At 39.1% G+C, this 25,967-nt stretch overlaps 1 protein-coding gene across 6 annotated transcripts in view; it reads right to left on the bottom strand.

The window, feature by feature from the left end:
* Nucleotides 1–3,759: 3,759 nt before the first annotated feature.
* luc7l (LUC7 like) overlaps nt 3,760–25,967 on the bottom strand; it is a 32,008-nt gene continuing 9,800 nt past the window's right edge. For all 6 annotated transcript variants that reach the window (XM_033040972.1, XM_033040971.1, XM_033040973.1 and 3 more), the window contains 7 exons: nt 20,368–20,478; nt 14,241–14,384; nt 13,143–13,319; nt 12,797–12,885; nt 12,550–12,579; nt 8,424–8,612; nt 3,760–6,474 (listed from right to left, as the gene is read on the bottom strand). In XM_033040972.1, coding sequence (XP_032896863.1) covers nt 6,327–6,474; nt 8,424–8,612; nt 12,550–12,579; nt 12,797–12,885; nt 13,143–13,319; nt 14,241–14,384; nt 20,368–20,478 — 888 coding nt within the window. In that variant the 3' untranslated portion in view covers nt 3,760–6,326. The remainder of the gene's footprint in view (nt 6,475–8,423; nt 8,613–12,549; nt 12,580–12,796; nt 12,886–13,142; nt 13,320–14,240; nt 14,385–20,367; nt 20,479–25,967) is intronic.

Here is a 25,967-nt window from a genome sequence, read left to right as displayed (position 1 = left end):
TGAAATTAATCAGCACGTGATGTTAAATTGACACTCGTTCTGCCAAATAAGACTTCACCAAACACTTTTCTTAAATTTGAAAACCCACAAAAAAAGGTTGATGTTGAAGAATATTTAAAGACCTGCAGATGCTGGATTAAACCAAAGACAGACACAGAGTGCTGGAGTAACTCAGCAGGTCAGGCAGTATCTCTGGAGAAAAAGGATGGTTGACATTTCGGGTCAGGACCCTTCTCAGTCTGAAGAAGGGTCCCGATCCGAAACGTGTGTCGATCAATGTTGAAGGAAACCCCAGTAGGGTTAATTAAAAGCTCAGACCCTCAAGTCCTGGCAACATTCTTGTAAATTTCTACACTTTCCAGCTTAATGGCATCATTCCCATACCAGGATGATCAAAACTGAACACAATACTCCATATACAGCCTAACCAACAACTTGTACAACTATAACATGATGTCCCTACTTTGATACTCAATACCCTGATTTATGAAAGCCTCCTTCACCACCCTATCTACAGTGCATTCAGAAAGTATTCAGACCCCTTCACTTTTTCCATATTTTGTTACGTTACAGCCTTATTCTAAAATGGATTGAATTCATTGTTTTTATCATCAATCTGCACATAATACATAATAAAAAAGCAAAAACAAATATTTAGAAATTTTTGCAAAGTAATTAAAAAGAACTGAAATATCACATTTACATAAGTATTCAGACTCTTTGCTATGACACTTAAAATTGAGCTTCGGTGCATCCCGTTTCCATTATCCTTCAGATGTTTCTACAACTTGATTGGAGTCCACAAGTGGTAAATTAAATTCATTGTACATGATTTGGAAAGGCACACTTCTATCTATATAAGGTCCCGCAGTTGACTGCGTGTCAGAGCAAAAACCAAGCCATGAAGACAAAGGAATTGTCCGTAGACCTCATAGACAGGATTGGGTAGACACAGATCTGGGGAAGGGTATCAAACAATTTCTGCAGCATTGCAGGTCCCGAAGAGCACAGTGGCCTCTGTCATTCTTAAATGGAAAAACTTTGGAACCACCAAGGACTCTTCATAGAGCTGGCCATCCAGCCAAACTGAGCAATCGGGGGTGAAGGGCCTTGGTCAGGGAGGTCATAAAGAAAAGAATTGAATCCATTTTAGAATAAGGCTGTAACGTAACAAAATGTGGAAAAAGTGAAGGGGTCTGAATACTTTCTGAATGCACTGTGCCTACAACTCTACATTGGCAAGCCAAAGCATGGACTTAGCAATTCTTAACCAGATATTTATGCCATCCATTTTAATATAATTTCCCATTCTGACCCGTCTGTCCCAGGCATCCTCCACTGCCAGAATAAGGCCATATGCAAACTGGAAGAACGGCACCTCATATTGTGCTAGGGTAGCCTTCAAAGTAACGGCCAAGAACATTGAAGTTTCCAATTTAAGGTCACGTTCCACCCTCCTTATCCATCGCCCTGCACACCCATCCCCAGATCCTTTCCCTTCCAACTGCACTGTGTCTTCTCCACCTAAACCCTTTGTTACCATCTCCACCCTACTCTCCCCCACCTTACCTGGGTCCATCTATCACTAGCTCATGTCCCACCCCTTCCCCTCATCTCTTTCTGCCAGCCATCTTCCCTCTACTCCATTAGTCTGATTCAATGTGACTGTATTGTCACATGTACCTAGGTACAGTGAAATGTTTTGCACACAATCTGTTAAAATCACACTATAGATAAGTACAATTATCAACGAAAGCAAAGGTGCAACAATAGTATTGTAAGAATAGTAGACTTCACCGAGCAGTACACAAAGATTTGTTGCGTTTCTGGAGCCAACTTGTGCCCTCTAAGTTTTCAAGTTCTCAATAGTAGTCCCTTATTTGGCCTCGAAGGATCATTGTACTGCTAGTGAGTCCCGACCCGAAATGGCATCTGTTCATTTCCTTCCACAGATGCTGCCAGAGTTCTCCAGGGGTTTTTCTTTTGCTCAGTATCTGCGGCATCTTGCATCTATGTCCTTGTCCTACTTCAGCAACAGCATTGTTTACACACGTTCACTGCCTGATTCACCAGGGCTCAAGTGGAAGCATGACACTGCTTCCGGGTCACCAGGTGATCATGAACACAGAACATGGGAATAGTCTTTGTCCCCAATTACCCAATTTTGAACCTGAAAGCAAAGGAACTGAAACAGGGAAGGACATTTTACTACTGAAACTTGGTAAAGATACAAACCAATGGTAATCTATTCAGTTCCTTGTGCCTATTCTACCATTTAGTTAGATGATAATGTGGATTCATTAGACCATTAACATGGCTTGCTTCTTTAACTCCAATTACATGAACTAACAAAATTCTACCAAGTTCAGTGTTATCAGTTATTACTTACAATAGGTCCAGATTCAGCAATGTTATATATTAAACTCCACCATCCTTTATCTGAAGTTGTGTTTCCTGGTATCATTCCAGAACAAGAGCTCTAATTTTTCATCATGACGCCACCTTATGTTTTCTCCAGAGGAAATATTTATTTTATTTATTCAAATCTTTAAATTATCACAAACACATCAAAATGATCATCATTTAGTCTGCCCTCTCGAAAGAGTGCTAGATAATTTTATATTTTAGTCATGTAACTTTTTATTATTCTGGCACACCTTTGCCAAAACAAAGCCAGGGGCAATGTTCACAACTGAACACAGCAGGGTAAATGAACATTAACTAGTGTCTTACACAGTTGACATTGCTACAATTATGTTTTTTATTTTACCCCAATGCTTCATTCACAGAGAAGTTCCTTTGATTTATTTAGGTTTTTTTTTTCCAGAGCCCTTGATTTTGTCAATCTTTGGATAATCTTCAACATGGCTCGAATTACTTTATTTTCCTTTTGATTTTGGTTTATTTCAATCTCCATAAGACCCTCACATTTTCTTATTCAACATTTGCTCTTCAGAAGACATAGAAAATAGGTGCAGGAGTAGGCCATTCGGCCCTTCACCGCCATTCAATATGATCATGGCTGATCATCCAACTCAGTATCCTGTACCTGCCTTCTCTCCATACCCCCTGATCCCTTTAGCCACATCTAACTCCCTCTTAAATATAGCCAATGAACTGGCCTCAACTACATTGTCTTGTATTTGCCCTACCCTACCTCCTTTGTGCTACAATGAATTATGTTCTAATAGCAAAATGCTACCGCCTCAATCCCCCCCCCCCCCCTTCCCCATATTATAACAGTTCACAATGAGTTTCCACATGCCTCCCATGTATGTCCAGTGCAGTCTGCAGAACCCTTACATACTTAAAGGAACATCTCGATTCAGTCACTCCAATTGACCCAACCTTTGTGTGGGCTCATTGTCCTAGTCCTTCCACATCTTACTTTCTTGAATGATAACTGCGAATCAGATTGTTCATTTACCAAAAAACAAGATTTGAATTTGCAACCTTTCCTATTCTGTAAACTCACGATACTCAGTCTCAAAAAGAGTCAACGACCTGGCGTGTAAATATATACAGGCAATGTGTCAGAACTGGAATTGGTTACATTGAATTGAGTGTTTCTCCAACACAACTAAGAGGTTCAGGAAACTGTCAAGACTTCCAATTTCCAAACAGCTATTTGTGCTGATAAAATATTCAGTAGAATAAAGAAGGGGTGAAAAAAGTAGTCAGTGCATGCAGGACCAGTTACAGGGGGCACAAATATAAAAAAATCAAAATCCATACAGAATGGAATGAAGGAACTTGACATCAGTTGAACAATCTTTTTATTATGACAATAGACAAAATTAAATTTAAAGTTAAACTTTCCTACACTCCCCCACCCCCCAAAATATGGAAAGAGTAAATGTTTTGTTAATCAAAGCGAAGAATGCGAATATAGAAAAATGAAAACATTTTAGGTTTTTAACATCAGTATTATTAAATTTTCTAACCAGATATTGTTAGAATGTGTGGCAAATCCTTTAAGGGATATCTAGATTTCAATGAACTACCTCAACAGTTGCACAGAGTGACATTTTTCACACCAAATCCAGAAACCAGCTCATCATTCAATAAATATCCAACAATTTGAATTTAAAGGAAAGTCACAACCAACACTGAAAAAATTATCTTCGCATTTGGTGAGAGTGATTTAACAGTCTTAAACACTCTTAAATGGGTACCTAAATTACAACATACTATTTACAACTGCTTCAATAAAACACCAGTAAGGAAATGAAAGGTTGCCAAGCTTTGTTGTGTGGGTTCAGGTCATCTACTACAACCAAGACTCTTAGCCAGAATTGGAAAAATTATACCAAAAAGGAAATAACAGATAACTTATCCACTTTAAAATTTAAGAAAAAAGTTTTGCACCCCGAAACAAATAAAAAGCCATTGCCCAGTATGAATTTAGATAATGAGCATTTATAGTATTCTAGTATAATGGAACAGCCGAGATTTACAGACATCACTTCAGACTGATTGTGGAACTTTGTAATATCGAGGCAAGAATGGTGATTTATTCATTACCTTTTATTGAGAGCATGTTTTCACCAAAGGGTAGTATATTTAAAAAATATACAGAACTATTAATTGCTTGTTTCATTAACTGTATAGAGCAAGTGGAATGTTCAATAGTTTTGTTATTGTTGAGTGTGACGGACAAAAATAATTATTTGTATTTAAAACTCTAAATGTAACGGAATGATTTATAGATTTGATTGATGGGCAAATTCAAACCTCGATTTAATAAGAGCAACATCTCATAGTTTGCTTCTACTAGACATCCAAATGTGTTAGTTCTATAATAACTTGTGAAATAGTACATATACTTTGAAAATTATCAGCTCAAGTATGATTTACTTATACCAAAATCTGCAATGAGTTAAATGAATATTTACCAAATCCCATCAGTAAAATCTTGGGAAGTTGGATGAGTGAAGTAGCTACCATTTACACTGTACTAGAAGCTGTTAACAGAAAATCTATGGTTACTGCCTTTGCTCTGAAACAAGCAACCAAAAACCATGTTTAATTAAAATCTTGACTGAGCAGTAGAAGAAATAAAGGAGGGTTGTTGCTTAAACCGAAACTTTATCATATTACATTAAAGTGAACCCATTTAAAATTTCATAACATTTTCAGGAACTACAAAGTTAACTGCCATTTTATTTCTAACATCAGTTGGTAAATGCAAGGGATTATGCGCAGACAAAAGATACACTGCAACCCGATTTTGCTATGATCTTTGCAGAGCCAGCCATGTTCTCAACCAACTAGGCAGCTACAAAACAGTTGCAGCTTCTATCTTAATAAAAGAGATTCCAAATAAATTTGCCAAGTGTCAATGGATTAATGGGTATTTCTAGATATGGCTTTGAATTAAGCTAAAGAAATTAAAATTACAGCAGGTGTGAAGCACAACTTCACTACATCAAGAGTTTAATTCACATTATCACTCTTGTAATAACATTCACAACAAAACTTTACGGTGATACAAAATGGTTGTGCAGTGTTAAACTCTGATAATAACTTCTGATCACAATGAAAATAACAGATGGCTTATGGTGTCAAATCATAGTTCTTTTATAGGGAGAAGATTTTTACAGAATTTTGTATCGAAGAGAAATTGATTGAATTTTTCATAACACAAAACAGATCTCAATACAAGTGTGCTGACTTCACCAGAGCCTGGGCCATTACATTAACCTGAACACTCAGACAAATATCCTGCACCCCGCAACACTAATGAAAGGTGAAAAATAAGCTTCAGATTGAAAAAGTTGCTTGACAGAAAATTACTTTCCTTAAAGGGAAGATGTCTATGGGAATGAAATTTTACAGGGTTATTTTTGCATCTTCATCTGCAGAAATGCCATAGGAAAAAAACCCAAAAACAAAAAAATCATTAATGGCATTTGATTTTATGGGTCTTAAATTGAAGTTGCAGCAAACAAGCAGAAGATCTCCATAGGTGGCTAACCAGCTATAAAGTCCTTGTTTCTCATCAGGTGAACTTATTTCATTGTAGGGAACTATCAGCCAAACCAGAATTTACTGGATATGTTTCATGGTATCGTGTTTCATGCTGGTGCCAAAGAGAGTCTGTACTTTTTAAAATATAAAAAACCTATTTGCTTATTTTATTTATTTTATAAATAAACTGCAGAGGAAAACTTGGAACATCAATGGAAAACAAATGCATACCTACATCTACGAATGTTTCTGCCAAAATGAAGTGCTAAATGGCAGAAATATATAAACAAGGGAAATTCAAAAGGGCTTTAAGAGTATTTTCACTTTTACATTAACTTTTTGGTTCCGTCAATACTTCAGATTTCACCAGCCTCCCTTTCTTCTGGACTTGCTGCATTTAATTCTGACTTCCCATTTGTACTCTCATGCTTTCTTTCTGACGAACTCTTCTCCTTTCGATCCTTATCTCTTGATTTTTCCCTAGGAGATCGATCCCGCGAAGACCTTGAAAAATAACACTTTTATTTAATACAAACCTCCAGTATTTGAGTTTCCACAATCGGCCCACAGGGCAGATTCTCCAATAGATGCAGTACGGAGCGACACAGAATTACTCCAATTTCAACCCTGATGCAAACCAGCAGAAAAGATACAATTGTTGGTGCATCTGGAAGAATAGGCCAAAAGAGTTGCCAAGAGATTCCTTTTGACCACTGAGGAACCCTTGCCAGAAGTGCACAGGTTAATTAATCTGATTTGACTTTCCCCATCCATATTAGTTTTATGAACAGTCAAAGACCAAGCTTACAATTCAGAAGAGGGTTTGCAAAATTTACAATGTAATGGGATGGATAGGAAGAACAAAATATTGCTAAAACCAAAGATAATTCAAATTCAAATTCTGTATAACATCAGTGAGTGGTCGTAGGTTCATATAGGGCGTGCACCAGCTAGGTTGTCAAGTTAATGTCACCTGGTAAGCAGAAAGCCGTCACCAGGAATAGTCACATTCCTTCCACTGAGGTTTTTACATCTCCATTGTTAGTGGAATAAAAAACCCAAATCTTTGAAACTCGCCAAAGGAAGAAGGATCTTAAGATATGTGGGTGAGGAGTCTATTTTTCACACTCAAACTATTTGAGATAACTCTGGAAACACTGATCCTCTTAGCAATGCAATTATTTGGCAGACCCTACAGAGCAAACACCATAGTCTGATCATTTCAGAAGTCAGTCATATAGCACGGAAACAGTTCCTTCGGTCCAACTTGTCCATGCTGAACAAGTGCCCATCTTTTAGTCCCATATCCCTCTAAATCTTTTCTATTCATATAACGGTCCAAATGTCTTTCCAACATTGTTATTGTACCAGCCTCAACTAATTCCTTTGGCAGCTCATTGTGTGTGCAAGAGTTGCTCCTTTGGTTTCAATTAAATCTTTCCCCCTTCACTTCAAACTTATCCCCACTGGTTCTTGATTTCACAAACCCTGGAAAAAAGAGTGGCATTCACCCATTTTATGCCCCTTATGATCTTGGACACTTTAAAAAGAGTACCCCCTCAATCTCCTATGCCAAGGAATAAATTAAAATGTAACTTCTGGGATCAGATAAATTAATCCCCTACAAAGGAAGATGCTCTCAACATAAATAGGGGAAATCGTCATGGAGAGAAATGGACAGATTTCGATATCTGAAAATGAATTAAATTTGCTAGGTTTTTAAGATTCTTGCCAGTTTTAGGTATTTCCTGAGTTGTCTTTCCCACTACCACCCAAAAACCTACTGCTTACCTAATTGTGATATTTTCCATTTTTATTGCATGTAATTAGAGAATGCAATTTTGAAAGGTTAATTTTGTGAGAAAACAGAGACTGATAAGAAATGTATAACTAATCACAAACAGATTTCTCAATCACAGCAAAAATAATTTGCTCTTGTGGTGATAACTAGTTTAAGTTTATCCATATTTCTCAGTTACATTTCTTGAGTAAGAAGGTTAAAAAGACACTCATATGTACGACAACACATCAAACCCATCACTATAATCTATTTCCTCTCACGGGAAAATAAGTTAATTTGAAAGACTGTTTACAATTCCAAGAGCATGGATGGTTTGATGGAACAGTTGAACCTTGGCAAGAGCTACAAATCTCCAACTATTAAATACAACAAATCATACATTAATAACTGGTTAGACTTCAATTGACGGAGATCAGGTAAACAATTCGGCCAACATTTTACAGACATAACCTGTGTTCAGGATCATTGTATACAGATTCCTGTTAAAATCCATATCAACAATAGAAATTAATACAAATAAAATTTGTAACTAACAGCACAGGTCATGTTCAGTCAGGGTTGTAACTTTCTGCAGTCTTAACACAGAATTACTGTCATAATGATTTGGAATGATATTCCAGAAATGTTAAACTTCAATAACTTCACGTCTTACTTATGCTTTGAACTCCGGTCCCTGCTTTTGTCCCTTGAACTGCGACAATGCCCCCTGCCGTGGCTATGTGATCGGGACCTGTGCCTTCGGCGCCTTTCTCGTTCTCTGGATCGGGATCTTGATCTGGACTTGCGTCGCTCATGAGCGGGAGAACTAGAGCGTTTCCGCCTGTGGTCGTGTGACCTTGATCTGTAAACATTTCAACCAACGGTTAACAGTGGCAAGGCAGCACACATTCCCTCAACATGTAGAAATAAACAGCGGGTGACCCCTCGTGCACTGCAGTTGCTTTCCACTTAGAGTTTATTATTTCACAGCTAAAGAAATTTAGTCCACCAGTTTACTGTTTGAAAGACCAAGCAATCCAAATTTCAGTAAAATACTTGTAAATTCAGTAAAATTGTGTTTTACTTCTGGGCAGTTAATATTAAAAATATGAACTTCTGGTTAGAAGATATGGATCAGCAACCAGACTGGTTAAAGATCGAAAAGGAAGATTGTTTGCCTTTTGAAATTGGCTCTATTCTGTTAGCTCCCATAAAACTGAACAAAAAAACCTATAGTGAAAACCCTATAATATATAGTGGTATACGAAATTGGAAACAATTAAAAATGACTTTAAAATTGGATAATTTATCACTCTTTCTTCCCATTGCAAACAATCCATCATTTAAACCCTCTGTGTTGGATAAAGGTTTTACACAATGGAAAAATTATGGAATTAAAAAGGTGGGACATCTTTATAGGAAAGGAATTTTTCTTTCTTTTCAGGAGTTACAACAGAATTATGGACTACACTCAAATAACGTTTTCAGATATTTATAACTTAGAGATTATGTTAAATCACATACACAAGGTTATAGAACTAGAGAGCCAGAAACTCTTGATGAATGTTTTAATAAACATCCTAATACAGATAAGTTAATGTCATATTTATAACACCCTTTTAGATAGTGTGGCTCCGTTGACGAAATTATATAGACAAGCATGGTAAAATGAATTAGACCAACCTATAATGAAAGATAATTGGGATGAAAGTCTACAACATATACATCAATGTTCGTTAAATGCCAGACATTCTTTAATACAATTTAAAGTATTACATAGACTGCATTACTCTAAAACACAATTAAATAGAATTTTCCCACATATCTCTCCTATCTGTGATAAATGTCAATACTCAGAGGCTAATTTAACTCATACTTTTGTAAATTGTATAAAAATCAAAAATTTCTGGACGGATATTTTTAGAATAATTTCTGAAGTTGTTAATACCCAATTGGATCCAGACTCAAAACTAATAATAGGAATATCAGAACAAAGCCTAAAACTTACAACAAGCCAAAGAAACTTCCTTGATTATAGCATAATAACTGGGAAAAAATTAATAATAAATTTTGGAAAAGTCCAACAACCCCCACAATTAAAATGTGGATTATGGAGATGTCGGAGACCTTCATTTGGAAAGAACTAGACTTGTCTTAATTGACAAACAAGAATTATTTGCTAGAATATGGTCTCCATTTATTGACTTTTTGAAATGGTATTTCCGGCACGGAAGTCTGACTGAAGCTTGAACCCAGGATTAGATGAATAGTTATGTTTAATAATCTAGACCTATCTCCAAAGTTGTATTATATTATATCCAAAGGGACGGCAGATGGCACAATGGGCTAAGTGTTCGTCTGGCAACCGGAAGGTAGCCGGTTCGAATCCCTGCTTGGAGTGCATACTGTCGTTGTGTCCTTGGGCAAGACACTTCACCCACCTTTGCCTGTGTGTGAATGTGTGTGAGTGATTGGTGGTGGTCGGAGGGGCCGTAGGCGCAGATTGGCAGCCACGCTTCCGTCAGTCTGCCCCAGGGCAGCTGTGGCTACAGAAGTAGCTTACCACCACCGAGTGTGACTGAGGAGTGAATGAATAATGCGATGTAAAGCGCCTTGAGTATTAGAAAGGCGCTATATAAATCCCATCCATTATTATTATTATTATTATTATTGGTAATTTATTCTATTCTTTTTTATCGTGTTTTTTTCTCTTCTTTCTCACTATCTATAAAAAAATAAATAGATAAATAAATAAAATGGGATACTGTCAACGGAATAGGTAAAACATTTACAAAAAAAAACTGTGTGTAATAAATACTAAATACAGTCATCAGGAAAATTATGCTAATGGCAATCAGACCATTTCAACAATACCTCCAACAAAAGTTAATTTATTTCCAAGTCAAAAAATATCAGGATGCAGATATCTGAAAACTATGGTACAAATAAACCCTGTTAAAAAGGTTTACAAGGTCTGGAAGAACTTTATGATAATTCTAGTGTTGGAAGCCTGTTCCAATGAGGGCACATTCAGGCACGGAGTACATTCCAGAAAATAGAGATCTATTAAGCATTCTCGCCACATTTCACTTCTTGTCACGTGTACTTCCGCTCCTATGTTAACAAATCTCCTTTGCAATCTTTTGGGCGGCATGGTGGCGTAGTGCTATAGTTGCTGTCTTACAGCCCCAAACACCCGGATTCAATCCTGACTACGGGTACTGTCTGTGCGGAGATTGTACAATCTCCCCATGACCTGATTGGATTTTCCTTGGGTGCTCCGGTTTCCTCCCACATTCCAAAGACGTACAAGTTTGTAGGTTAATTGGCTTTGGTCAAATTGTAAATCATCCCTAGTGCGTATAGGATAGTATAATTGGTGGACGGGATCGCTGGTCGGCGCGGACTCGGTAGGTGGAAGTGCCTGTAAACGGTAAACTACTTTTATATCCTGTTCCAAGGAAATTAACCCATTACTGTTTTCAAATCAATCAATGATCAACTTTATTCAGAATATAATCAATAACTTTACCAAGCCTTTTCTCAGAGAATTTACAAGTACATCGCAGGTAGCTTTATCAGGGACAGGTACAATAAAAGCCCCGGTTGCAATCCTGGGAGATGCAGAGAAAAGTTCAAGGAATAATTTGTCAGAACCTGGACCAAATATCCTGGGGTGTGGAGGCACAAGGGAGAAAGTTCTCAGGGCAAGGGATCAAGGAGAACTCTGAATAGTTACAAAGTTAGAGATTGCCCCAGAAATTTAGCAAGAATGTTTTTGGGAGAGGGAAAGAATTTGGCAGTGCTCCATTTATTTTAATAACACAGTTCTAGAAACAAAATTAGCCCTGCACAAGAGGGAGAAACGGGATCAGGAAGAATCACACTGTGAACCTACCTGGAACTATCGTTCCTATCCAGTGTTTCTGAATGTCAAGCCTTCACCTCAAACTCCCCACCCGCCCCCCCAACCTTCAATTTAGTTTGTCACGTGTACCAAGGTACAGCGAAAAGCTTTTGTTGCGTGCTAATCATCAGATGCTATGTGATAATCCTATTACTGTTCTTTAAAAGATAAAAGATACAACATAAATTGGTGAAGAATTTTCCCCATATACATTTCAAAAATTAGAACAAAAATTAATAACTTGCCCAGATTCAAGGCAAAACCTCAAGATAGTTCAAGTGATATATATGCCTTGTTGAAACACAAAGGAAAGGATGTCATTTTGTTACTAGGATATTACACGTACATTGCTTGTCTGTTATAACCTTTTTGGGACTTCAATCATCACTTTGCTCCTGATAACTTTTTTAGAAAAACATAAGCACCTCAAATTTTCTCACGGTTAAGTTTAAACTTCGGCTGACGTGTGCAGGGAAATGTCTCAAAATGCACTCAATATATCAAATCAAAAAATATCAGATCAGGGCCCAAGCTAAACTAACTAATGAATGGAAGCAAAGATTAAAAGGATCTATTTAAATGCAGTTTACTGAATGAATATATAAGTATGCAATTAATATATTGTGTTGAAATTTTTGAAACTGCATTGAGTCAATGGTTTACACTATTATTATTGGAAAATCAGTCCATTCCATTTTAAATATCAACTTTTTTTTCAAAAAGCAAACATAATATCAAATAATATTTCAATGCAATATGGTAGAACAAAAGGTTTGGGTAAAGTCAAAGAGAAAGTGGCCAAATATTGAATGGATTAAAAACATAAAGTAATTCTACCACACGATTAAAAAACCAAACTCGATAATGTTATTTTACTGTGCAATAAACCTACCGCTTATGATCTCTGCTATGTGATCTGGACCTGCAAAACAGTATTATTTAAGAAGTTAATTATGGAAACACAATAGACAGCACAGAACACAATTTTTGTAATTAGTTGCTTAGAAAACACATTTAAGCTAATAATTGGTTTTATAGATTTTATGAATTTATAAGGCCAATTATTAATCAGAATACACAGATTATGATCAGAGAACTAAAACCTCCCAATGTAGTGGTACATATGCACATTAGCTTACTTTCTTTTCATCTTCTCTTCTTTCTCCCTTTCTTCTCTCCTCTTTAATCGCTCTTGATTCCTTCTTTCTTGTTTATCTGCAACGATTTTCTACAATTCCAAAGAAAGGAATGAATGGGACTGCAGGAACATTCATCTCAACTATCAGTTACAAACTAAATAAATGTTAAAAATATCTTGACAATTACTAAGGAAAATGGCATAAACTACAAAAAAGATTACTTCTAACAGTAACTGTGATGAAATATAAACCGAGGAAAAAACCATGCTTCATAAAAAACATTTGCTTTGTACTCCTACTTACAAATGTAAATTTTAACTTTGTTACTGTATAATTAAAAAAATACCTTCAGATGATCTAATTTCTCCCGTATCTGTATGAATCCCAAGTGCAGTTTGCCTCCAAAATGATCGGCAAGTCGACGATCATTGTCATGAAGGCCCAGATATGCAGAACATATTTCACAGACTCGCAGTTTTTGTTGCTGGAAGCTAGAAGCAGGCATTGAATTCCTATATTCGTCCTATGCAAAACAAAACACGAAAGAAAGGAACTTTTAAAATATCAAAGCACCAAATTTAGCAGTTAAAATATAATCAACTTGCAAGTGATTAATTTCATTATATGGCAAAAAATATTATTTATTGTTACATTGGCAAGATGTGAAATGTTTTTCTCAGTCAGAACAGCATCTTTGTCCATGACCTCATAAAAAACATATCTTTACCTTAAGATGAATCTCAAATATATTTCCTCAGATTTGTAATCAACAGTGTCATTTCCACAAGTTATATTTATAGTAAATTGCTGCTTATTCTTACTCTGAGGTCAATGAGATATCTTCAATAGGAATCTCACAGGAGGAATTACTGCAATAATATGTGGTCTAAAGATACCAGTATGTAAGTAATTTTGAATTTGAATTAGACATTAAAAATTCAGCCGCAGTGTTCTGAGATCAGAGCATTTTCTTCATATCCATTGTTTAAATATTGTAATACATATGATGCAATATATTGTTTTATACATAAAATGTATTAAAATGATTTTTATAATTAAAAAAAATGTAATTGACAATACATCAATTTATTATCATAAATAAAGATTAATTTGATTAATATTCTTTAAAAATATTTATGATTAAGATTTATTTGAAAATCTTAAAAATATTTTGATTTTATATCGCATTAACGTTTGTAAGATTATTTGCCTGTATACCAATAATTTGCTGTGTGTGGAATAGCCGACTACTTTAATATACCAGCAAAGAGAATAGGAAATCTAATCTAAGCATAGGCATCTGAAGGTTTGTTTTTAAGCCATCAATAATTTACTGGCCATCAAGAAGCATAAATGTGAAAACCTCATTCTAAATCAGTTACAGTAACAATGCAAGACCAGCTATATTAACATGCATGATTAAAAAAGGTGATATAGCAGATACCTCTGCTTCCCTCTTTTTTGTTCGCACTCTTTCTACTTCCTGCATGACTTTCTGAGATTCTTCTACATTTCCTTCAGCTCCAAGTTGTTCAGCTTTCGCCAAAAGCTTTCCTATTTCTTCATTCAGCTCATGCACTTTTTCTGCCTGTAAAAATACACCAATTGTTGCATCAGTGGTCAAGGAGATGATATGCATCAGAGCTGAATGTTCCATATTTGTGCATGCAATTTTCACGAAGTAGCTGGAAAGAGAATAAGTATTATTCTATATTTATAATTAAATACACATTCGGTGCAGATTCAAGAAAACATGTTGAATGTTAAAGTGTAAAATAAAAAAGATATGAAAATTGCAACAAAAAAAAACTGCGCTTCAAAAATCTATGCCAGCCATGGAATATATTTTAAGAATAGTCAGAAGTTTGTTAGTTTCAATACAGAGCTATTAGTTTCATATTTTACCCAATTATAAAAATGCATTCTGCAATCTATAAAATCATATTTTTTAATAATATTCATAACATAAATAAGAAAAAGGGCAAAACTAGTCTCAATGCCTCCTCATGTGATTGAGTAAAAGCATCAAAATTTAAGAACAGGGAGAACTGTTTTAAGATACATGGAAGCTGTATATACCTTTATAACAGACGTCTAAATTAATGCCCTTTACCCATTTTATTTTAATTATTAACTTTTCAATACATATAATTTGGTACATTATGGTTTAGGGAAATGAGTGTAGGCTAATCCAAGGCAAGTTCAGTAGGTAGGCAGCAAAGTCTGGAATTAGCTGACAGAAAGGTTAGATACCATGAGCAGCTGAAATGAGCCAAGAAACACCTCAAAGGGCCTGTCCCACTTAGGCGATTTTATAGGCGACTACAGGCGACCAGCTGTAGCCACATATTCGCTGGGATGTCGCCTGTATGGTCGTGAGTAGTCTCCTCAGTCACCCAAAGTGTCGTAGCGTCTTTCTGGTTGCCACTGGATTTTCAACATGTTGAAAATTTTTCGGAAACAGTGGGTTTGACTTCTCCTGACATAGGTGCTGTTGTAGTTGTGGCCAGGTTAACGTAGGTTGTCGCCGGGTTAACGTTGATTGTCGCCGGGTTAACGTTGATTGTCGCCGGGTTAACGTTGATTGTCGCCGGGTTAACGTTGGTTGTCGCCGGGTTAACGTTGGTTGTCGCCGGGTTAACGTTGGTTGTCGCCGGGTTAACGTTGGTTGTCGCCGGGTTAACGTTGGTTGTCGCCGGGTTAACGTTGGTTGTCGCCGGGTTAACGTTGGTTGTCGCCGGGTTAACGTTGGTTGTCGCCGGGTTAACGTTGGTTGTCGCCGGGTTAACGTTGGTTGTCGCCGGGTTAACGTTGTTGTCGCCGGGTTAACGTTGGTTGTCGCCGGGTTAACGTTGGTTGTCGCCGGGTTAACGTTGGTTGTCGCCGGGTTAACGTTGGTTGTCGCCGGGTTAACGTTGGTTGTCGCCGGGTTAACGTTGGTTGTCGCCGGGTTAACGTTGGTTGTCGCCGGGTTAACGTTGTTTGTCGCCGGGTTAACGTTGGTTGTCGCCGGGTTAACGTTGATTGTCGCCGGGTTAACGTTGGTTGTCGCCGGGTTAACGTTGATTGTCGCCGGGTTAACGTTGATTGTCGCCGGGTTAACGTTGATTGTCGCCGGGTTAACGTTGATTGTCGCCGGGTTAACGTTGATTGTCGCCGGGTTAACGTTGATTGTCGCCGGGTTAACGTTGATTGTCGCCGGTGCTGACTTCATTTTTTTTTTGTTAAAGTGATTCTATTTAAAACTTTATGTCGAAGGGGGCTCCAGTTGCCGTTTTTTCGGCAACCTGCTATGACCATGACAGTCGCCGGCAGTCGCCTAAAAATAGCCTAAGTTGACAGGCCCTTAAGAGTCAGGAGCATCCAACGGCACAATTTACCCCCTTGTGGTTGAGGCCTGATATGGCAGACCTGCTCATTAACCAAGGACCTTGCTTTCTATCCAATCATAAATATACTCAAAGACCAAGTATCCAATGTTACAGTCCAGGATAGATGGAAAAACTGGCTGAGTACAATCACCAGCAGTAATTGGAGCAATCACTAAAGATGTATTGTTAAAGATGCCTACCTGGAGAAAGATGGACTCTCCAACAGAAACCTAGATAGAGCCCTTTAACTAATGCCAAAGCTGGCCTCAAATGTCTGGGTCAGACTGGCTTCAGTATTCTCACTGACGCTATATCTACAGTAGAATTTCCAATGCTATTTTAAAAGACAATGTAAACTTTCAACTTCTCCCAACACTTTTATATGTTGCAATGCCTTGCCTTCGAAAGACCAAGGAATATGGTCCACGTTATTCAATGTCATAGGAATGCACCTAGTAAATACTGATTGTGCTATCTCTCATTGATGTAATTAAAGATCATTTATATTGAAAGGCTTTAAGCTTGACCAATTGTTAAATTGAAAATCGCTAAAGCATATGCAAGCAGAAAAGTGAGAAAAAACAGCAATTGTTTAATCAAGACATTCTTACAGTACCATAAAGCTACCAACTATACCGGATCCATGAATAATGTTACATTTTGTGGTAAAGTTACTTTACTAGAGAATTAGCAAGTAGGTTACATTAATGTCTTCTCTCAGATTTGAAATACAGGTTTACCTTTCCGGCACCCTTGGTCACAGAGCCTTTCGGATTATCTGTTTTACCTGACCAACAGAGGCCACGGCATCTGAGAATGCGTAAATTCAACCCGGCCATTGGCTGCGGAAGTCCCGGTGAGATAGAGATCAACTGCCTCACCTGGCCTAGGCACATTTTCGGGGGACGGGACGGATTTCAAGTGCACTCTCATAAATTTGTCTGGATATGGGATTAATCACCCGTTGCCTGGGAAAAAAAGTCGGCGGTGGACCCGTACTTTATTTTCAAAAGAACTGCAAGGACTTTCATCCTGTCTTCACCAAGTTAACTGACTGACTGAACTTTATTTATAGAGCACTTTAAAAACAACCACTGTTGCAACAAAGTGCTGTACATGACTAATCATAAACATAAAACAAAACAATAAAAACATTAAAAGACAGTAAAAACAATAAAAAACAATAATAGAAACACTAAAACAAGAGCAAAGTCTCATGCAGGGGCGAAAGCCAAGGAATAGAAAACGGTTTTAAGACTAGTTTTGAAAATGGACAGTGAAGGGGCCTGTCTAATGTGCAAAGGTAGAGTGTTCCATAATGTCGGAGCAGCAACAGAGAAGGCTCTATCCCCTCTGAGCTTCCGCTTAGACCTCGGTACCTCCAGGAGCAGCTGATCAGCTGACCTGAGGCACCGAGCAAGAGCGTAGGGATGAAGCAGCTCAGAGAGGTAAGACCATTTAAAGATTTAAAAACAAATAAAATAATCTTAAAATTAACTCTAAAGTACACAGGCAGCCAGTGGAGGGAGGCCAGAATAGGCGTTATGTGCTCCCTCTTACGTGTTCCAGTTAAAAGGCGAGCAGCAGCATTCTGAACCAACTGGAGACGTGCAAGGGAAGATTGGCTAACTCCAAAATAAAGTGCGTTACAGTAATCCAGCCGAGACGTAATGAAGGCATGGATTACTGTTTCAAAATGCTGTCGTTCAAGAATGGGCTTCACCTTTGCCAGCTGCCTTAAATTAAAGAAGCTGGACTTAACTACCGCGCCTATTTGACGATCTAATTTAAAATCACTGTCCATCTTAAAACCCAAGTTTAAAACTATTGGCTTCACATACAGTGCCAAGGGACCCAAGTCAACAGGGGGAGGTTCACGGGAGCCATTGGGACCAAACACTATCACTTCTGTTTTCTTTTCATTAAAATTAAAAAAGTTTAGGGCCATCCAGGATTTAATGTCATCAAGACATAACAGAAGTGGTTTGGCTGAGAAAGCATCTTTCTTCTTCAGCGGCACATATATCTGACTATCATCAGCATAACAATGAAAAGAGATGCCATGCTTTCTAAGAATGGAACCCAGAGGAAGTAAGTACAGTAAGAAAAGCAGGGGCCCTAAAATTGAACCCTGTGGAACCCCATATGACAGAGGAGCGGAGGAGGATTCAGAACCAGCAAGGCTTACACACATAGTGTTCAAGAAGGAACTGCAGATGCTGGAAAATCGAAGGTACACAAAATGCTGGAGAAACTCAGCGGGTGCAGCAGCATCTATGGAGTGAAGGAAATAGGCGACGTTTCGGGCCGAAACCCTTCTTCAGACTCAGGCTTACACACATAGTTCTGTCTGCCAGATAAGATCTGAACCATTCCAGGGCACTACCACAAATGCCCACTAGGTGCTGTAACCGAGATACTAAAATATCATGATCCACTGTATCAAAGGCAGCAGATAGGTCCAGCAGGACAAGAATCACATAATCACCAGAATCATTAGCTAGGAGGATGTCATTAAAGACCCTTAGCAATGCTGACTCTGTGCTATGCATAGTTTTAACCCCAGACTGGAAAACCTCCCGAATATTATGCTCGTCCAGGAAAAGTTTTAACTGAGCATAAACAACTTTCTCCAAGATTTTAGAGATAAAAGGCAACTTGGAGATGGGCCTAAAATTGGCCAATACAGTTTGATCCAGACCAGGTTTCTTAAGCAGGGGTTGCACTACTGCATGTTTAAAACTTACGGGGACAACTCCAGAACACAGACTGCTGTTAATAATGGCAAGAACCGACTGCCCTATACTGGGGAAAACCTCTTTAAAAAGATGAGGAGGGACAGCATCACAAAGGGAACCTGATGGCTTAATATGGCTAACCACATCCTCTAAAAGCGATAATGTCACAGGCACAAACTTATCAAATACCATCAAGCATGGGACAGAATCAGAGGGGTCAGAGGCAGGAGCTGAAATGAGAGCCCTTATGGTAACAACCTTATCAATGAAAAAGTGCAAGAAGTCATTGCACATTTCAGAGGATGCTTCCAAACAGACAGGCTGTGGGGGCATTAAGAACAGAGTCAATGGTTTTAAATAACACACGTGGGTTGTGACGATTAGACACAATAATGTTTGACAGGTATTCTCTTTTGGCCTCTTTAACAGTGTTCTGGTAATGACGCCAGCAGTCCTTTAGGATTTGAGATGAAACCTGCAGCTTGTCCTTCTTCCACTTGCGTTCAGCTTTGCGGCACTCCCGTCTAGCTGTACGAGTTACGTCACTGAACCAGGGCTCGGGTTTAGCTCTAGGCTGCAAGGTTTTTAATGGAGCCACAGAGTCCAGTATAGTTCTGCAGGAGGAGTGAAACCAAGAACTGAGCTCCTCCGTATCAAGAGAAGTGGAATCAGAGGGGGCACAGAGCTGGTCGAAAGCAGCAGAGAACTGACCGGCAGCAAAAGGGTTAAAAGTCCGACAGCGCCGAGCAAAGAATCTTAAGGTTAGAAAAACATTTAAACAAACTGAGGTAGACATGCATTGAAACAGAGTTCAACGGATGAGTAACATGAACCACTGAAAGGTAAATTCATTTGAAGGGAATAGCGAGACAATCTACGCTGTGGATGCAAATCAGACGGTTCAAAAAAAACTATGAAGATAAGTTAGGCTCCAAACAGCCAGTAACAAGTTAGAAGTTTTTTTGGCAAAGTACACGCTGTAATTTGTCGGCCTGTATTGCAGCCAGATTTATTTACTGTTCTTGTCTGTTTTAGACAGATGAATTGATCACATAATTAAATCAGGATGGCAGATCGTAACTCTTTAAAAACATATTGACTGGTTCACCTTGCAAATATTGAGGCAGCTATCGATAGGTGAAAAAAATTCTCCCTTCACAGTAATCACCAGGTTAAGTCATCCTGGTTGATGACAAAATAGTGGTCTTAACCTGGAAAAAGCAATGACTGCCCATGCAGCAAATTGGCTCACCAAGTCCACGCCAACCATCTACCACCCATTTAGTCCTGCCAAAGAGCACTGGGTCAACTATGCTTGAATTCCTTCCACAACAAAAGAAAGTTAATTTTAAATTGCATTAATGTGGTTGCCCCCTGTCTAATGGCATTATTAATAAATGTATAATTCAGATCAGCAGAACAAAGGAATGCACATTCAAGTTAAAGTAAATGGCAAATATACCTTAGCAGCAACTTCAGCACTGATTTCTTCCTGTGTTTCTGCCAAACGCTTCTTGGCAATATCTGTTCTTCTATCACAATCAACGATAAAACTTTCAAGATGTTCCATTGCCTGGAAAATGATAAAAACAAGTTCACAGTAACATATTTAAACCACAGACAGCCACACCATGCTTGGAATGCTTTATCCATTCCTCACTTACTCGCTAATCATAATTGCCAAAGCAAGCCTCCCAGAATTCTGGCTGAACTCCACAAACCTATTAGTCTGTGGGCCGAAGCGCTTTTTCGTTCAGGTCACTTATTGTGTAAAAATATTATATAAATCATACCTGAAACTCGTCAAGAACAAAACCTGCACATTTTGTTAAATATGACAAAAACGTCCAATTTTCCGAGTAGTAATTGTCCAATCAATGCACATTTGACTTTGAGGTCAGACGCAAATTGACCAATCCAGCGCTTTGTTTTATGGTCGCTAGGCAGCGAGGACTCTGGGATCATGGCTACCTCCTCATTACATCAACAGCAATAACAAGGTTTCCAAGGATAAAGGCAATGCTAACCTTGTTGATCATTTTGCTTTTCAATTGATTTATCTTTATAAAGTTATGATGTGAACTGTTAAATAAATGATAAATAACAAATGTGCAGCTAGGATTAGGGTAGGATCAGTCGGTCGGGCTTGTCGGTAGGCCGATGGATGCTGTGCAGGATCGTTCGGGCTGTCGGTCCGCCGGTGGATGGTGAGAGTGGTCGGATGGCCGGTGAGTGCTGCGAGGGGTCGGTCGGGCTGTCGGCCGGCCAGTGGATGCTGCGAGGGGTTGGTCGGGCTGTCGGTAGGCCTGTGAGTGCTGCGAAGGGTCGGTCAGGCAGTTGTTAGGCCGGTGGATGCTGCGAGGGGTCGGTCGGGCAGTTGGTAGATGGTGAGTGCTGTGAGGGCTCAGTCTGGCTGTCGGTAGGCCGATGAGTGCTGCGAAGGGTCGGTCGGGCAGTTGGTAGGCCGGTGGTTGCAGCGAGTGGTCGGACGGCCGGTGAGTGCTGCGAGCGGGCGGACTGACGGAGCTGGCGCTACAGGGGGTGCTGAAGGTGGCGTGCAAGGCAGTGCTGCTCCCCACCATCACCACCATGATGATCCAGAAGGGAATGCTGGCCGAGGTGGACTCGCTGAGTGGCCACACGTACGGAGCCCACAGCCGGTCCCAAAGCGGCTCCAGCTCCAGCCATGGGCAGCTCTAGAAGGGGGGCGAGTTAGGGTTAGGCATTTTCCTCAGTGGAAGGTGCCTTAGCCTTCCCCCAGCCCGTCACTGCCCCAGTCCCACTATGGCCATGACCCCCAATCTGCAAACTGGCAGTCAGTGGGGTTCAGTAAACGGAGGAACCCAGAAGAACTGCCCTCACCCATTAATTAGGCTGGTTCAGGAGCCGGACCTCCGTGGCAGTCTCATTCAAAAAACATACACAATGATATTATTTTTATATAACAATGATACATAATTATATATGATTAGTCATATTCACAAGATACATTTATATACACACACACACACAGATGGTATAATAATAGTTTTAAAAGACTGCAACATGGAATTAGGCTCCCCATGGTGCAATATGGGCATTGGACACTAGATGGCGCTAAGTTTTGATCTCATTTTCTAATTAGTTTAATTAATTAATGTGCAACTTTTTGCACTGATGAGTTATGACTTCCTTCACAATTATATTTTATATAAATCTGTGCAAAATTTAATGTAGCTCCGAGACATGGGTCATGAAAGTTGATTTCTAGACACATTTTGATGCACGGCCCACAGCCTATATCCTAAATATTCTGCAGCATCGTACCATTTCAAACCTCAAATATTAAGACCTCTATTTTCTTCAAACTCCAGTCATTTCCCTGCACCTCGCACTGACTTTAAGAATTCTTGTCCAGTTTCAACTTTCTAAATGCTCTCTTGCCCTGATCCTCCAAATACAATTACCACTCACATTAAGAGCCGACATTCCCCTTGCCTCTGCACTGATAATTCTCTCTGCATTCTGCCCCTTCCATTAAGTATATTTTAGATTAGAAACATAGATAGAAAACAAATAGGGCCCTCCCTTCACCACCTCCAGTTTAAATTCCATTTGGAATATTTTGGAGGACCAAGAAACCAAGAAGAAGGAGGCCATTTGGCCCTTCGAGCCAGCACCCCCATTCATTGTGATCATGGCTGATCATCCACAATCTGTAACCCATGCCAGCCTTCTCCCCAGACCGCTTGATTCCGCTGGCCCCAAGAGCTCTATCTAACTCTTTTAAATTTATGCAGTGAATTATCCACTGCCTTCCGTGGTAGAGAATTCTAAAAATTCACAACTCTTTGGGTGAAAAGGTTTTTTCTCATCTCAGTTTAAAATGGTCTCCTCTTTATTCTTAGACTGTGGCTCCTGATTCTGGACTCCAATATTGGGATTTTTTTTCCTGCATCTAAATGATCCCCCCTGATCCTTCTAAATTCCAGTGAATACAAGCTTTCCAATCTTTCCTCATATGATAGTCCCGCCATCCCGGGGATTAACCTCATTGTCCTTCCTTAAATTAGGAGACCAAAACTGCACACAATACTCCAGATGTGGTCTCACCAGGGCCCTGTACAACTGCTGAAGGACCTCTTTACTCCTATACACAAATCCTCTCGTTATGAAGGCCAACATGCCATTAGCTTTCTTCATTGCCTGCTGTACCTGCATGTTTACTTTCAGTTTCTGGTGTACAAGCACACCCAGGTCTCGTTGCACTTCTCTTTTTCCTAATCTGACAACATTGAGATAATAATATGCCTCCTTGTTCTTGCTGCCAAAGTGGATAACCTCATATTTATCTACATTATACTGCATCTGCCCACTCACTCAACCTATCCAAGTCGCCCCGCAACCTCCTAGCATCCTCTTCGCAGTTCACACTGCCACCCAGCTTTGTGTCATCTGCAAATTTACTAGTGTTACTTTTAATTCCATCATACAAATCATTAATATATATTGTAAATAGTTGCGGCCCCAGCACCGAGCCTTGCGGCACTTCACTCGTCACTGCCTGCCATTCTGACAGGGATCCGTTTATTCCTACTCTTTGTTTCCTGTCTGCCAACCAATTCTCTACCCATGTCAATACCCTACCCACAATACCGTGCTCTAATTTTCCTCATTAATCTCCTGTGTGGGACCTTATCAAAGGCAAAGACTACATCCACTGGCCCGCCTTCATCCATTTTACTTGTCACATCCTCAAAAAAATTCCATAAGATTAGTCAAGCAGGATTTCCTCATCATAAATCAATGCTGACTTGGGCCAATCCTTTTACTGCTATCCAAATGCACTGTTATTACTTTAATAGTTGACTCCAGCATCTTCCCCACCACCAATGTCAGGCTAACTGGTCTATAATTCCCCGTTTTCTCTCTCGCTCCTTTCTTGAAAAGTGGGATCCAGCCTTTCAGCCCACCTAGTCCACTAATCACTCATTCACACTAGTTCGATGTTATCCCATTTTTGCAACCACTCCCTACACACTCAGGGCAATCAAGAGGCCAATTAACCTACAAACGCATGTATCGTTGTAAGCCACACGGTCATAGTGAGAACATGCAAACCCCACACAGACAGCACCCAAGGCCAGGGGAACGCTCTGCGGCGGCAGCTATACCAGCTGCTCCAGTGCAGCCTGACAATTTTCAGATTATTGAAAATCCTGAATTAAACCTGAAGATTCCTATTTGTAGATACTGCACTGTAATTTGCTTCACTATACCAGGAAATGCAAGGGGGGGAAATGAGAAACAACAGTTCAGATTTTTTGGGGGCAGAAACAAATCACTTTGGAACATTTATCCTCATTAGAAATAAGTGTTGTAGTCTAAAATTAGCTGGAATAAAACACAATCTGAATGCGATTGCTGAAAAGATCTGCCATACTAAACTACATAACAGATCTTCATTAGTGCAAGAATGCAACCTCAATTTGCTTTAGAATAAATCCTCAAGCAATCCAGCAGTTACAAAATATTGTATATTACCAATTCTGGTCACATGTCCCCATTAGGTTTAAACGAATCTATAGATTAGTCTAAAATTAGCTGGAATAAATCTATAGATTAGTTTCTATTGGCGTTCCTCATGATAAATTGTAATATACTATGTGTTAAGTAACATATTATAAATGATTAATAAGCACACTATTTGATTTCAGCATACACACATTGGACTAGTAACTGTAAGGCAGTGTCCTTGATTATAATGAATTGCATTTAATTATTTTTCTGTTAAAGTTACTTCTAAAGTGAGGATACAGCGAGGATAAGAGCTGAAGGCCACAGATGCTAGGATGCAGGAAGCAACACATCACGCAGAACAGCAGTGGTCGAGTACATAATGTATCCACATTACAATGGTGGCGATGGAAGCGAATGATTGAAGTAGCAAATATGCTAGCCAAATTAACTATTTGTTTCTATTGACCAAAAACACAAACATACTTCAGGTAAAATAGAAATTTGCTTGTACTTCTTTCAATTTAGCATACTACATTTGGTGCTTATTGTGGCCTCCACTGCACTGGAGAAACCAAACACAGATTGGACGATTGCTTTGCGAACACCTACTTTTAACACGGCATGGTGGTGCAGTGGCAGAGTTGTTGCCTTACTGCGCCGGACACCCGGGTTCAATCCCGACTATGGGTGCTGCCTGTACGGAATTTGTACGTTCTCCCCTTGTATATCAGAGATCTTCGGTTTTCTCCCATAAGCTAAAGACATACAGCTTTGTAGGTTAATTGGCTTGGTATAAGTGTAAATTGTTCCTAGCGTGTGTAGGATAGCATTGATGTGCGGGAATCGCTGGTCGGTGCGGACGCAGTGGGCTAAAGAGCCTGTTTCCGCACTTTATCTCGGAACTAAAAAAAGTCAAGAGTGACTCATAGCTTCCAATTGCTTGCGACATTAATTCACTTCACTCTCATCTTTTCATCCGTAGTTTCCTGCCCATGTTCAACAAAGGCATAATGACCAACTTTAGGTGATTTATAACTCTGACTGTATCAGAACTGGTCATTGCTATTCACCATCATGCTGTTTTTGCTTTTCTTTTTCTATCGTATGGGCTTCACTGCTAACAACACATTACACATACAAAGAAGCTTGATGTGATTGAAACAACCACTCCAACTTCCCATCAACTCATTTAATTTCACCATGAGAAATATTTCCTTTGTTCCACACAACTCGCCTCTATCTTCTCAACACAGAAATTTAATTTGTTCTTCTCTCTTTCCCTATTTCTACAAAGAATCTTAGACTTGAAACATTAACTATTTCTCTTTCCACAGACGCTGCTCGAGTGTTTCCAGTATTTTCCGTTTTCACTTCAAATTTCCACAAAACCTGGATATTTTTATTTTCAATATATTTGAAGTCAGGATGATGTGCAACATTTATGCAGCACCTGGAGATGATAATAATCCTGAAAGATCGCTGCGTTTGCCTTTGTAGATGATGGAACCCATAATTTGGGAGGTAACACTGGAGTAACTGTTTCCACAATGCGTCTAGTACAGG

Source organism: Amblyraja radiata, chromosome 22 (assembly GCF_010909765.2).
Source record: "Amblyraja radiata isolate CabotCenter1 chromosome 22, sAmbRad1.1.pri, whole genome shotgun sequence".
Lineage (NCBI taxonomy): Eukaryota > Metazoa > Chordata > Chondrichthyes > Rajiformes > Rajidae > Amblyraja > Amblyraja radiata.
This window is presented reverse-complemented; position numbering and strand designations above follow the sequence as displayed.